Source organism: Girardinichthys multiradiatus, chromosome 1, assembly GCF_021462225.1.
Source record: "Girardinichthys multiradiatus isolate DD_20200921_A chromosome 1, DD_fGirMul_XY1, whole genome shotgun sequence".
In the NCBI taxonomy this organism is placed as follows: Eukaryota; Metazoa; Chordata; class Actinopteri; order Cyprinodontiformes; family Goodeidae; genus Girardinichthys; species Girardinichthys multiradiatus.
This window is the reverse complement of record NC_061794.1, coordinates 46176363-46192199: the sequence shown is the minus strand read 5'-3', so window position 1 is coordinate 46192199 and position 15837 is coordinate 46176363. Positions and strand designations below refer to the sequence as shown.

At 40.7% G+C, this 15837-nt stretch overlaps 1 protein-coding gene across 1 annotated transcript; it reads right to left on the bottom strand.

The window, feature by feature from the left end:
• Positions 1-1467: 1467 nt before the first annotated feature.
• On the bottom strand, positions 1468-15455 carry mapre1b (microtubule-associated protein, RP/EB family, member 1b). The gene is made up of 7 exons (XM_047368518.1): positions 15276-15455; positions 12981-13111; positions 9281-9426; positions 8965-9160; positions 8733-8842; positions 8426-8578; positions 1468-5687 (listed from the first exon to the last, which is right to left on the bottom strand). Exons 2-7 carry the CDS (start codon positions 13099-13101, stop codon positions 5643-5645), a joined length of 771 nt encoding a protein of 256 aa, XP_047224474.1. The 5' UTR covers positions 13102-13111; positions 15276-15455; the 3' UTR covers positions 1468-5642.
• Between the last annotated feature and the right edge of the window lie 382 nt (positions 15456-15837).

Below are 15837 nucleotides of genomic sequence, written 5' to 3'. Positions count from 1 at the left end.
CCCATCGCTGCTTTCAATCCAACTCGGAAGTGATCAGGTCACACCCAGTTTCAAGTCGCAAAACTAGTGCAGGCTACTAACAATGAAATAAGAAAAGTAAAATAAGAACATTAAAAATTTGATTTAGAAGTTCCTGTTTTAAGCTATTTTTTCACAAAGCAGTTACAAACACGTTTCCAAGGATTATACTAGGAGATACATCAAACTGAGGCAGAGAAAATATTTTCATAGTTGATCATTCTGCACCATTACTTCTCTTTAATCGTTGTTTTACTGGAAGGTCAACCTCTGGTCCAGTCTCAAGTCTTTCACAGCCTCTAAGAGTTTTCTCCCAAGATTGTTCTCTATTTAGCTACATCTTCCCATTGACCAGCTTCCCTCTCCCTGCTGAAGAAAAGCATTCCCAAAGTATGATGCTGGTTTACATACATTTTAAAGGCACTGTAAAAATCTAGCTGCACTAGACTAGCCCATCGCTTGAAGAGCGGTTAGGTCTTTTATCCAGGATCCAGTAATTAACAATTTGGCGTAATTAATGGAATCATGAATTCTGCTTCCAAGCAGAAAATCCAGAGGGAAAACATTCGGCCATCAGTTTGTGAGCATAAGCTTAAACGCCTTGGTTTGTTCACCAGGAGAATGACTCAGCACACAAGCATCTCCATCCCTGCACAGCTAAAAAATGAGGGTTTGCAGCATGACCTTAAACAGGCCATACATGCCTGCAATATAGCTGAATTAAAACAATCATTGCTACTTATTACTAATGTTTTTTGACAGTTGTTGCCCCCTAGGGCATAATAAACAGGTACAATGTTTAGGCAGCAATTACTTTTTCTCATAGGAACAAGTTGCTGTGGAAAACGTTTACCTTAAAATTGGAAATAATTTGAAAACTGCATTTTTATTGACTCAGGTCATCTATGTCTGATGTGTCAAAAAAGTAAAAACAGAAGAAATCAGTCAGTGGGTAAATACGTTTTCACAGCTGTGTAGAGTGTGGAAAGCACAACATAAATTGCAAAGAAATTCATGCTTAAAAAACAGACCCAGTAAGGACTATAAATAGGAGAGCTCTGTGGTGCCCTTTACTACCTTGGATCAGCTCAAGAAGAAAATGTCCTTCAACCTTGAGCGCTTTTTCAACTATATTGCGCCCCCTACAGGACAGAAATAAAAATCAAACAGATGACAATGAAAAAAAATCCTGTATAAACTTTACTTTTCTAATGTGGCAGATATTTTGTCATTATAAGAGCATGACCTGAAACATTTGTGTTCAGCAGTACTGTTACCACACCAGTCTATGACTAAAACTTTCAATGGCTCCTCCAACATCAAGAGACTGACTTTATCACTATCAGGGCAATTCAGGGCTGAGGCAGAGATGTAAAGTCCTGTGTTTCTAGGAAGAGAAAAGCCACATATTTAGCTCTTCTTTTGAATAGTACAAAATCAAAGCCAGCCTTTGACAATGAAACACTGTTTTATTGTTTGTACAAAATGTGATTTAAAAAGATCAACTTCAGCAGAGTGTAACAAACGCATCAGAGAGAGCCCTGACAGAGAGGAGAGAAGAGGGGAAAGGTCAGGTGGCCATTGGCCCACAGTGTAAAATACTAACCAGCACTGGTTTTTGAGAACACAGAGGTCTGTGGTTAATACCACATCTTCATTCTGCCCAGAAACATTTAGTTCAAAGTAAAAGTCCAATATGCTACAGCAGGCATTTGGAAGAACTATTGATCTGTCTTTACCAGCAGGAATCTCTGTGAGATTTTAAAGTTAAGGACCCATGAGCAGAAAAAGTCTCAACAAGAAGGAGCTCTTTCAGGTTCATGTAAAGAAAAATCCACTAAAATAAAAACCAGAAATCAAAATGCTGCTTGGAAGAAAAAACACCTCATGAAGCAGAAAACATTCAGAGACCTTCCAGCAGTAAGAGAAGACATTAGCACTTGGTTGATTTGGTACAAAAGGCCACAGTGTAAAACGTTGCATGACAAAAAGCACTTCTGATGAAGAAAGTCTCCTTTCTGTCTATTTTAGGTATTCAAGGACTTAAAAGTCACAGTGGACAGAGAAGGCAGGCGAGGGTTTGTTCTGCTGACCCTGGAAGTCCGATCTGCGCGCCACAAACAATTAAAACTAATCTTTCAATGGCTTTTAATATAGAAGTCAGATTAAGTAATTTCTTGGCTGTTTATTCAGCTGTGGGAAATGGTTTTAGGTCATGATGAAATGTCGCTGAAGAAGTTTGGTATTTTACAATGTTAAACATTTAACTATGCCCTCCTGCAGCCATGCACATCCTTAAAAACATGGAGGATAGGACGGCGCGATTTGGAGGTAATTTGGTGCACATGCAGACCAGTGATGAGGATGGAAATCAATTGAGTCTCAAAAACCCAACAAGGAGAATCACAGGGAAGAAGTTCTGGCATGGTGTTTTCATTCAGCAGCAGAACCATCCCATTTGGCAGTGAGATGATGCTTCTTAGACAGCATCAGAAGCACATGATGGAGTTTAGTGGAGGTCACATGGTGGGTTCGCATGAGGCTGTGGGGGTCATAGATTCCCCAACATGTGGAGTGTATAGAGATTATGGTGGCCCAAAGCCACAGTCCCAGTATTTTTCATGATTCAACCTCCTAGTTCCGTGCCTCCCCAAAACAAGACACCAACCAAACTCCACCAAGTCACGGTGATGCTGTTTAACACGTCCATGAAGGATCAACGGTTGTGACCTTCCCTCACTGCTCTGAAGGACTTGGCAGGGTCATTAACTGCCTGAAAATACCACATGGATTTCCACCTGCACTGCCCTCTAGTGTCTGTTCCAGACATGCCAGCCTCATTATTTGGAAAGACGTCTTTTTGAGCAGCCTTTTATTAGACAAATCAAACTAAATGAGATTATATAAATGAATGCCATTGTTTAAATGGTTTTAACTGCAGCCTGCTCAAAAACTGAATTATTTGATTTTTCAGGGAGCCATAAACCTCCTTCCCACCCCCCAAACTACAGCTTGGAAATCGTAGTCAGAGAAACAAATAAGATCCGAATTAAAACTTGACTACAAGACAACACGGACTTGGCTTACAAACAGGGCTTAAAAACCATGTTTTTTGATAGTAGAAAAAAAAAAACATACACATTCTCAAAAAATAAAAAACCCAAAATGTTCTAAAAGGTCAAAACCGAGGTTTGCTCTTGGTGAAGTCAAGCAACTAATTAAATGGAGAAAAACAAGGCTCCTGGGCTGCAACCATACGTTCTCCTCCTGGCAGTGCTTGGAGCTTTAACACAGATTAATTCAGAGATCAAATCTTAAAAACTCATCTGAGTTTGAACATTTTCTGTGCAACTACACTAGAATAAATAGAGCTGTATTTCAAAAAAAGGTGAACTGCTGCGCCCTTTGGTGGCTGAGCATCTGCCTGAAATACATCCTGCATTTTATTTTTCAGCACACAAGAGGTACAGGAAAAATATTTATAGAAAAAAAGAGCTTCTATTAATGGGAAATAAAACCCAAACAGTTCTTTTTTTGACAAACATTTTTATGAATAAGGCCGTTGGAAAAAAGTTTCTATTAACAGGACTAAACACCAGTGTTTTGGTTAAATTAGAAACAAATGTGACAAAATTACATTAGTTAGAAAACCCGGTCTCCAACCAAACCCAGAAAGAACAATAATTGTAATTAAAAGGGGTCACTTTCGTACTGAATGATCCCAGATGAAGGGAACAGTAGAATCTAGCATGAGAAACCAGTCAAAGAAGAGCATTTTATGAATCCAGAGCAAACTGGAAGGAGGATCTGATGAGGCGTCTCCATCATAGGCTCACAGTGTTCATCATGCAGCTGGTTAGTTTCTCTGCGATATTCTAAAAATAAAAACCAGAACCAGCTTAAAGGCTACAGGTGTGAACAGGAGTGCATCTTCCCAACATCACACATATTACAGAACAGTCACTGTTGATCAGCAACAACTTTTAGCACTTTCTACGATTCATTACTGAAAGTTGGATTGGCAGGTTCAAGCATCTCATCTCACTTTTAATTCAAGATGAAGCCATTTTTCCCCCTGGATTTTGGAATTGCACATTTTAACAGCTTAAAATTTGACGGTTTTGTGAGAATCGGTGGGTTGTGAAAACGAAGGACACAGAAATGCAACTCAGCTCCCCTTAGAAAGGTTTCTGCACAAGTAAACTCTTAGAAGGGAACATAAAGGCGAGGGAATAAAATAAAAAATACGTTGACAAAAACGGCACAAGAATAACTGGACAGAAGCACTTTGCACCAAATGAAGACTGTTCAAAGGTAGCAAAAGGCCAGAAGACCAGACTGCTGCCTTGTCCCAGACTAAACGTGTAAATATTTAGTGTGAATGCTTGCAGTCCACCATTTTCATATTTATCTTCGCTTCAAGTCAGAACATCCTCTGAGGCATCAAAAGTCAAGAGCCCAACTCAGATTTGGATGTAATTTGGTACGTTCACATACGTAAATAATTTGATCTGCGAGTAGCTGGAACGTCTAGAAAGACACTAGGGTGTGCATTGGAGGAATGATTTTACTGACAGTTACCAGAGCACCAGATAGTTACAAACCAGAGTAAAGGTCAGCAGACAAGGAGGATGCCACGTAGACCCGACACACTGTACTAACAAAGCACCCGAAGGAGTTGAGGTGGGCTCACATTTCAGGGTTGCATGATACCCTTCAGTCCTATCGGACAAATGAAAACGTGTGGGTGGCTCTATGAGCTAACTGGGTCCAACATAGGGTCACTGGGGCATCAGTTCGCCTCAAGCACCAGGCACTCGCTCCGTACAACCACCCAGCCTCATGCAAACCAGAAAAGCGACCCATTTTAAGTCCATCAAGTGTTGTGTAATGTGCCTACAAAGAATTCCCAAATGTCTGCTGAGCTTCACACTCTGCTCTGTCTGATGCTCCAGATACTGCCAGCAACTCTGCCCTCTAGTGGCTGTTTTAGTAGTGCAAGCTGCAGGGACATCAAAACCATTTATATACCCATCACTGCTCTGCATGCGGACCAAATAACGTTCAAATTGGACCTTTCTGATGACATTTTTTGACTATCTGGTTTGAGAACATGTATGACTAATGAAAACAAGACCATGAAGAGAAAAAGACAACATGACCCTCAGAATTTGAAGAGGCGTTCGTTTTCTCCTCATCGTCACCAGCAGAGGCACAGAGTGGCTGCAGCACCGTGACAGAAACTAAACATTCAGGGTTAGTTTGGAACAAAGTGCTGGCAGGCCAGCCGGGTCATTAGGAGGAGTTTCTTCATTTGCATTCAACAGGTTTTTAAACACACACACACACACACACACACACACAGATACAAACAAACACACACATAAAAACAGCCACAATATCGCTTATGCTTTTTACAATTGAGTCCACAACAAAATCCACACACAGGTCTGGTTCTGGGAAGGACTGGATTACAGGGCAGTGCTGGGGTTGGGTTTGAAGACAGTGACATAGAGAATGGGCTTGGTGTCGGAGGTGAAACCAAGCCGCCTTGGCTTGATAAAGGACTCTGAGGTGGGTTGTATACCAGGACATTGAAGTGAGAATCTGCTCGCAGTCTTGAATTAAAACTCCTCCTGCTCTTCGGCATCTGGAATTATGAAACCCTCCTGCAGAGAAACGACGACAGAGACAAATAGGATCGATCTGTTAGATCACATGGAGACTCAAACAGCTGGTATCAAGTTACAAAATAATGCTTCCTTATGGACATCTGTGCAGTCTTGATATGATGCTCCTAAATGTTTACATTAGGCCTGTGTTCATGTCATTAGGTTTAACTCTGGTTTCCAAGTCCAGGTCTTCTTCTCTTACTGCTCCATTTAGTAGATCATCTGCTTCAACCTCACCAGCCCCCTGCAGATCCTCCTGCATTACATCCATGAACCTTCTCTGCAGCAGCTCCATCCACTAACCCTCTTCTACACATTCCCAAACCTCAGCCTTTTTTCCTCCTACCTCCGGAGCATACGTCCACCTCTCCCAGCTCACTTCCACCTGCTCTCACTAGAGCTCAAAGAGTCATCTCCATGAAGAATCCTTTCCGACCACATCTGCCCATCAAATCTTTAGCTCACTCTGGTTTCCGGTATATAACCATGTGTTCAAGCCTTTAACCAGGAACCCTGCCCCGACGCTGCAGGTCTGCTTATGGTTTATTAAACCATTGAAAGGTTGCTGCTCTTTTAAACCTCTGAAACCAGATAAATCAGAAACTCTTTTCATATTTTGGTTTCCTGATTAGGCCACAAAAACAACCTCCTTTTTAAGCTTCCTGAAGTCCCATAAATCAATGGTTGGGTGACATTAACTTAGGTCCTTCACTACTGCAGGTCAATCTTCAGCTTGACCTGCAGGTTAGAAACTCAGGTTTCCAATCTAGTTCCAGTCAGCGAATGCAGCACACCTCCTAACAAATCGTGGAAGCAAGACTCTTCACTGTGGATGTCGTATCAGTGAGATCCCTTAAAGCAAAGTCAGAGGAAACAAAACGGTGGAAGAAACTATTTAAAAAGAAGAATACTTTCTAACGGGGCTTTCGGCTGTTCCTTCAGGATGCTGCTTTAAAACAGACGTAGACCTCTGATGATACGAGAAGAGCTGAACGAAGGACAACCAGATTGTTTCGATTTATCCTTTTGAGCTTCTGGTCTCGGCCATGAAACTTCAGAGTGAATCTACATTCTCAAGCAAATACATACAGTTTACAGTTTGTAATACTAATCATGCTAATTGCTAATGTAAAGATGGTGAAACAGATTTAAAAAGTAAACCCTGCGATCTTTTTGCCTTTATTTAGAACAGTAAACCATTTTACAGCAACGCATCGAACCCAAATTCATCCCTTCTGATACCAACGGTTACTTATGGCACAAAAGTTTTCAACTATATTTTGAATGCTGTTCTGATTTATAATGCAGGGTTCCTGAACATTGTTCCTCAAATTCCACACTTTTCCAGATGTTTTTCTGCTGTTTTAACATTTATGGACACCGGAGACCAAAATGTTCACCGTCAGCTGCTAGAAAGGTTCTCTCATCGGTTGGTTGCACAACAATGATACTGGTTTTACTGGTGGTGGAGGTCGATTCCTAAGCTTTTTAGGCATCTGGGCTAACAGATAAACTTATCAAAGACCCAGTTTAGGACCAAAGGCCCAGTTCAGGGTGCATTTGTAGCTGTCTAAGGTCCCAAAAGTAGTGAAATTGACATTTCTTTGTTTTGCTCTGATTGTTTTTGTTCAGTGGGTAGTTTAAAGTCCAGAATACTAATGGGTAGAAAGGAAACAGATTGGGATGTGGTAAATCAAAGAAGGATTTCATTTAAATATCAATCAATGTAAAAACAACCGCAGCCATTAAAGCAGCAGCAGATTTCCATCCTTTAGAAAACTGGAGACAAGAAAAAAAGGCTCCACAAAATCCCTGATCTTAACATTATTCCAGACCTGGGAAACGGTGCAAGGAAATTCCATGCTTTTCCAGACAGTGTCAAAATCCTGATTTTACTTCTTAAAGAAAAGACAGAACTAGTCAAAAAAATTAAAACTAATTACCAGAAATTGGTCACAAAACTGATGCATCTTTAATCTGCAGTTTTGTAGACTTTTTTTTTTTTTGAACTTTCCAGTCTGGAAATCATACGATAAATGTTGCTTTAGTGCAGCAGTGCCCAGGCCCAGCCCTGGAGATACCACCCTGCAACTTTTAGATGCATCGCTGCTCCAACACACATGAATCAGCAGTCCTTCGGCTCTGCAGAGGCCCGGTAACCAGACATTTGATTCAGGTGTGCTGAAGAAGAAATGCATCTAAAGGTTGCAGGATGGTAGCTCTCTAGGACTGGACTGGGGCACCATGGCTTTAGTGTGTGGAAATGTGGTTATGTGACTCCAGTAACAAATATCCATCAGAAAGAGGTCACTCATAGTTAATTTGGTTTGATCAGAGGTCATAGAATCTAGTGACCCAGAGATCAGAACCACAATAGAAACAGGACATTATTTTAAAAACAAACAGATACTCAGTGGTAACAAGGCCGCAAGAAAAGGCCTGGGGACGATGTGAGAAACCTGGTACCCAGAGACAATAATGTCTCACTTTAACATGAGCCCACCCATACGGAACCAGAACATGGTGACCAGTGAGTGACAGCAGAGCTGCTGGTTAGTTCTGAACACTCGGAGCCCCCACTGCTTGCTTACTCTGCCCCAGCCTGCCTCGCTGGCTAACAGCTGGGAATTCATTTGTTTTAAGGTAAAACGAAGACGGTAATAAATCAGACGTCTATTTAAAAAGGTAACAATTTAGAAAGAAAACTATGCTGAAAGACAGAAAAACCAACTCACATCTGTGGCGTAGAGGATGTCGATGATCCTCTGCAGTGTGGGGTCGCCCTCTCCTTCCTTCTCCTGGCAAATCAGCTCAATGTTCCTCAACTTACCAAAATAAAAGTCTCTTTCCTTCTCCATGTCCTGAATGGTAGATTTCAGAATCTCTATCTGTTGGTAGGAATAAAGATTGACTTACTGAGGATTTACTTATGCAGCCATTTTAAACATTAAAGTACAAAAATTGTATGTAAATAAGAAAATAAAACTAAAAATCTTAAAATCATATTTAATGAAAGATATCTACAGTTTGGCAGGTTCTGACCTCATTAATGAGCTCTGCCCTCTCTTCATCTCCACCGCCCATCCCTTGTTTCCTTGTACCAGCAGGAGCCAACTTTGGTGCCACTTTTGCAACCGGTGGCTTCTGGGGAGCTGATGAGAGAAGAATCAGGAGGATTACTGATCAGATTCTGTTCCTTCTTTGAATCTATGGATAAAATCTTTGGTCAATCCAAACTCAGATGCTGGCTGATCAGACCAGCTGGAACTCTGACCTTGATTCGGCGTCTTCTTGGGAAGTTTGTTGAGAGCTGATGGGGCAGGACTGGGCATGGCATCCTGCCCCTGTCTCATTGCCACTGGGTCATACTCCTTCCCATCGTAGTTGGCATCAAAGAACTTCTTAAACCACTGGACGAACTCGAAGTTGTCCTGGAACTTCCCCTTTACCAGTTTGTCAACTGGAATGATCTGAAACAAGACAGTCACCCAGTTAGGACATGCAGGGTTGGACAAACACAAAACAAGGTTAGCCGGCTGCTAATCGGTTCTGAAGCAGAGAGGACCCGTTAGCTGCGAGTCTAAACTTACTTTGTCAATCCCCATCTTTTTGAAACCAACTTGCAGAAGCTTGAAGTTATGGATGTATTCATGCTCCAGCTTGGCGCCAAATTTCACCTTCTTCAGAGGCACCGAGCCGGGGAACAGCATGTCCATGAACTGGCAGTAGACGGCACCTGTTCAGGAGCAACACGGGATGTATTTTAGCCCAGAAGGTTCTGTAACAATTAACTAATTGTTTCTTAACTTGCACATTGGTAACACTCCACCGTTTTTAAAAAAAAAGACCTTACTCTACAGCATGGAGCACCAATACTCGCTTATTCCCATGTTTATTCATCAGCACCAGAACACTAATCACAATGTTTCACCATTACACAAGTATAAAAACTGTTGACATCACACAGAAAAAGGAACCAAAAGGAATAAACAGAAAACCAATAAAAACAACAGGTTTATAGTTAAGGTGCAGATCAGACATTCAGTTTTTTTCTGCTTGGTGATTTTAGACTGATCCAACATTAGGCTCATTAAACACTGTTAGGTGCCAAGACTGCTGAGGGACAAAAAGCAGATGTTCTAGTTTTAAGTTGCAACACGTTCAGAAAAAAAAAAACATTTACACAAACACAGATGACAAAATCCTGCCTGTAAACGGTTTCTCTTACCAGCTCTCTGCTGAGCCAACATACAACACACATACGGCTGAAATCCAGCTGCTCTGCTGGTCCAGATGTAGAAAAAGCTGTGAAATTGGCCAACACCACTCTGAGAACTGGAAACCAGCTTCAATATTGTGGTGTTTCAACGTTTGGTGGAACCCACAGATAAGACAACTAATCTAGCAGCTCGAGGTGAACATTTTATACTTCGATGTCCAGAGTAGCGCTGCAACCAATGATTATTTTGCAAATCAATGAATCTGTTGACTATTTTTCTGATTTATTGATTAATAATTGGACAGCAAAAGGTGCTTATTATGAGATTTGTACAGAATTTGAACCAGTTGAAGCTAAAGCTAAGCTACTTGAAGGATAGAACATATTTACAGACAGAGAAGGTTCTTCCGTCTTAAATATTTTTTGTACAATGTTGTATAATGTTGAGTCTGCATACTCCAGTTAATGATTACTAAATTAGTTGACAATGAATTCAATAATCAATTAATCAAGATGAATTGTTTCAGCCTTAGTCCAGAATATTATAACAACATATATAAAAGATCATAAACCAGTTCAAGCAAACAAAGATGACATCATGTGGGGTTCTTCAAGGCTCCTTTTCAGGGAAACCCCCCCCCCCACAATATACATTTTTTTGACCAAATGTTCAATTTATTTGTTTATTATTTCTGAGGATTATAAAGAATGTTGGTCTTCCTGGACCTGTTACTAGGAAGCTCAACGTGGAGCTGCTGGTTGCTTTGGTGTTGCCAGGGAAACCCTGCGATTGTATAATAATCTGTTCATAGCCAATGCAGCCACGTCCCTGCACGCAACATTCACCAACAATCACAACAACAAAGATGGCGGACAGAGCCAGCAGCACTGTGTTTAATGACATAATCACTCATACATTAAGTTTCATATTTTAAAAGAAGGGGAACATTACTTCTGCTGTTATTATTTAGTTAAAAGCTTGAAGGAGAAATTCAACCTTACGAGGTACAAATAAATGTGATAAACTGTGTGAATCTATCTGGAACTGAAACATTTTAGTTTTATTTCAGTCCGTGTTGAGCAGAGAAATCAGGAGCTGTAAAGTTTCTATAAACATGGTTATAAGGACATGAGCAGCGTCGGCACCGCCTGTCCGAAACAAGAAAAGATGAAGAGGTTGTAAAAACTATTAATTAGTCTCCTATGGTCTGAAAACATCTACATGTCCCATAGGCTTAGATTACAACATCTCCTTCCATGATGATTCTGATGATGGGTCAGAACTTTCTGAAGCTCAACGTAGTTAAAGATCAACTCAACTAGACTCATCAGGCTAAAAAATAAAAGCATCCCAGAAACTCGGGTTTAAGTTTGGACTCGACTCTCAAACCTGAATTTCATCACAGGTCATCCAAACATGCTGCTGCCAGAGTCCTGACCAACACCAGGAAATGGATCACGTCCCAGCAGTATTTCCTAAGATCTTATTATTGGTTCCTTGTCTGGTATGAACCGTCTAGAACCCGCAGGGTATCAGACACCTGTTTACTCAATGGTCCCACGACCAGAACTAAACAAAAGAAGAGGTATTTAGTTTCTATTCTTCCCAGCTGTGGAGCTGTGAATTGTCTTGTGTCTGAACAGTGTTGTATAAATAAACTTGCCTCGTCTTGCCTTAAAAATGCCCTCGCTGCAACATGTGATTACAAGCCCTCTCTGCCTCGGACTCCTAACAGAGCTGCTGGACAGCTGTTGGGCTTTAGTTCTGAAAAGATCCGGTTTTATTTTCTCCGATCCTCTTTTGAGGACAGGCAAGAGGTGATGAGGGGCCACAGTTTCAGAACTTTGCTAAACTTAACAGCGAATCAAAGGAAACCTGCATTGAATATAATACAAAAGCTACACCTAACACTGCAAACCTATATTCTTTGAAAGGCTTTATTGTCCCCACCTCTTTATTTTTCAAAGACTCTGATTTGCTTTGATAACTGAACCACCCTCTCTATTCAACATGAATGCATTTAGACAGAACCAAAAACACTGTTCTGGAGGTGAAGGAGAACGGCTGGAAATGGGATGTTGATCATATAAGTGTTGAACATTTGAAAGGGAAACTGTAAATGACTTCCTTCTTTCATTCCAACCACTAATTCCCAAACAAGACTAATTGGTTCAAACACTGACACTAATCTCAATAAAAGATGAACAGAACCACATTAACCTCAGAACCTTTTACACCCATTTTCACATCCTGGTGAAACATAAATGGACACCAAGGCTGAAGTGGACTGTAGGAACAAACAGAACAACGACTAAAACACATTAAAATACAGGAGTCTTTCTTTTCTCTTCAGCAACATAACTGAGTTAATGAACCTGCATATGGCTGAAGTGAAATCTACAAACATCATATTAAGAGGATGGATGTTCTCCAGGTTGAAACGCGCCACATTAAACCCGACATTATTGTTTTTATAAAAACAAAAGAACAACCAAAAAGCCATGCAGTGATTTTGATATTTATTCTAATGGATTATTTTCATCAGTCTAAGATGAATTCAGCAGAGAAGCAGCAGCTTTGACCTCCATCTTGTCAAAAAGCCCTTTTTCCACATGGTCCTCATCACCCAACAATGAAATGCTCTTACTGGAAGAGTCTACAGAGGTATTTTGTTGCCCTCAGGTTTTCTTTTAGGGATCCATTAACTTGTAAAGGATCACAGAGGTCACTCCTTAGCAAACGTTTACCGATACTCGACTTCTGAATGCAGCAGACTGCATTACTACGCTCACAAGATGGAACTACAACTCAGCTGACATTCAGCAGCGACACCAGAAAAACCTGGATCTTCACAGAGCTGGACTCCAGCGGTCAACTCTGTTAACCGTTTTAATTCAAGATTAAGAGATTCTGGACAATTTAAACCAACTGATTTCATGAAAACTCACCGTTAAACGTTTTCAACTAAAAAGAGAACAAGCTTATACTTATGGTGAAACACTGATTGAATTAAACTCAGCCTGACGGTGAATTTGTAGACAGTTAACACATGTTCTTCACATGTTCTTACCTGTACATAACATTTCTATCTTGGTGAGGTTCATCTGGAGAGATTCGTTGATCCACACCAGCATGTCATGTCGACTCAAGTTGTCGCTGGTCACTGACGTTGCGTACACATTCACAGCCATCGTGGCTCACCTACACACACAGACAGAGAAGACGATGGCTTACTGAAGTGGCTCGAATGTTCAACATTTTTACAAGGTGTCCTGCTTGAATAGGTGAATGCTCCAGCGTCGAAGCAGCTCCATATTCTGGCCATGCAGTCAGTGCTAAAATTAAGGTGTGGCATAAATTCAGCTGCCAGAAGGATAGGTTGAGAACAGCTCAACAGACACCAAAAGCCCAGCTGAGTATTATAGCATAAGAAATTATGGCTCCTGATTAAACCATATGGGATTTCTCCTGCTGACAGATATTATTTATTGGGAGTGACAGACCTCCGTGTCCACGCAGTGGGACGATGTGTGAGTACCATGTGGCAGATGGTTCCTTTTTCTGTCCAAAAAGGTTGAGAGCAAAAATACGAAACAATGCATATCCAAAACAACACGGCCCACACCCTTACATACTGTTACATCTTTCCCTCTGTACCCCATCAGAGGAGACAATCTCCTGCAGGAAGACAACATCCAACAGGCTAAGGATGCTGAACCAGAACACTTAGAACATAATAGCCAACATATAGCGCATTACAAACAGCGCTTCACATTATTAGAACATCACATGATATGGAGATGATTCATTATTGATACAAAGTACTGCTCTACTTACTTTCTACAGTCCAGAACCACCCACTGACCCTTTAGACAGCATTTATTTCCCGGATTACAATGGAAAAAAATAATTACCATAAATCTCAAAGTTCAAATTTGGGTCCTAAAGTAAAACAATTAAACCACCATCTGACGGTATAACTGAAGGTGGGATTATTTTTACCTACACATATTAACGAACATCCTATTATTGATGTTGTCATTGATTAAATACAGAAAAGGTCCTGTTAATTTGCCTTTAGATTAAAAGGCCACTGTTGTGGTGAGCAAACTGACTCAGGTGTAGCAACTGTGATTTTACTGAAACATTAATGGACCTGTTGATAGCCCATCGTTTAACATCACTGTGTGTGATTTGCATGAAGAGCGGTGAACAGATTTGATCATTCAGGACAGATTTTAATACCAGTTGTGAACAAGTCAGTGTGATGGTATCAAAGCGGCCACAGCTGCCATTATTGATCCTATCGGTGGGTCTGGGATTACAGTGAGCTGTGCTATCCCCACAAACCTGTTATTTGCTACTGCTCATTGCAGTTTCAGAAACTCTTTTCCTATTATGTAAATTTGACCTGAATGTACAGTCTCCTTTTATCTTATTTTTTTAAGCCATCTTTATATGAATCAGCATGCTTCTATTTACCTGTCACCGTGCTGCTGATACACCAGACAATAAAGGATATTTCTTTTTCCATTCTAGATTATGTAAAGAAAACACACCCAGAACATGATCAGTATCTAGTATTATTTTTATTTATTACCTATTCAAATGTGATCACCTGCCTGTATCTACAACTGTTTCTGAAATGTTTCTTTTGTCTTCTAATTCCTACTAAAGGCTGTCCACTTGTGTCTGAGTCAGCAGGACTCAAGTTAACCCAGACCTGAATAGGGCCTGTGTTTTACAGATGGGCTTTGTGCTGCTCCCTGTAAGCTAGTAAGCACAGAAGTTAGAAGTTGAACTGCTGGGTTTAGGTTCAAATTGATGTCCCGGTAGGACAACTCGTTGGATCAGGGTAAGATTTAACCGGACGCATCAGAAACCTGGTAGCTAACGTTAGTAGCAGTTAACCGTTATAAATTAGCTGTACGGGAATTTATTAAAGAGCTACAACCTCTTAAAATCAGCGTCCAGTTTCCTGCTCGCCTCTAAAAAACTCTGGGTGTATCCCAGACACGTCTCCAGCATCGGTTGATGATTGTAGCCTTGTTCTCCCAGCATGAAAGCTGCTTCCCCGCCCTGAAGCTGAGCCCCCCTTCCCTCCCAGACCGAGCACCGCCTTGTTAGCTAGTTACCCTGGAACCGCAGCCGAACCTCGGTCAAGAGACGGAAACCAAGCATGACTTTTTTACAGTGTTAGAAATAAAAGGAAGCAAACCCATCCAGTTTGACCAATTAGCTCGGTGATGACCAGTATCAGCCATGCTCCGGTACAGTAAACTACCAGTTAGCATTTTAGCAGCTAGGCTCCTCACCTAGCGGCCGCTTCATATCATCCGGGTGTAAAATAAAACGTTAAACTCACCTGTAACTGGTCAGAATTTACAGTTCTGTGGACTCTGTTGTTTCTACGTCTCTCCGCTGTGGTTCAGAACCTGAACAAAAAGCAAATCGTTGTTTATGAGGTCGTTGTTGCTACTTCTGCTTTTCTTCTTTAGCTGTTTCACGTTCTGTCTACCGGCAGCGGAAGAACACGGCGGAAAAACGCTGCAGATGACGTCAAGACGTAAGAAAACGTGCCTCTTCTTTACATCTCCCCAATTCAGTGCACTTTGTAGTAACAACAAAGCTATCTGAAATAAAAGAAAATACGGCTTTTACTTTTGCATTTTTCATATTTTTCTTTAAGAAAATCCTTTGGAATAAAAACAAACTAAATCTAGTTTAATAACTGGATTTTTTTCTAAAAACAACACTGAAAAAACCTTTTTTCTTAATTTAAAATATATGTGCAAATGAAATAGAAGCCATTTTCCTTTTCGTGCCAAAAAACAGGAACAGAAAGTTAAATTTAGTTTACTTTATTTTCATCTTTACAAATAATAAAAACAAAAACCAGCAGAGAAAAATTGCCCCACAGACAACTG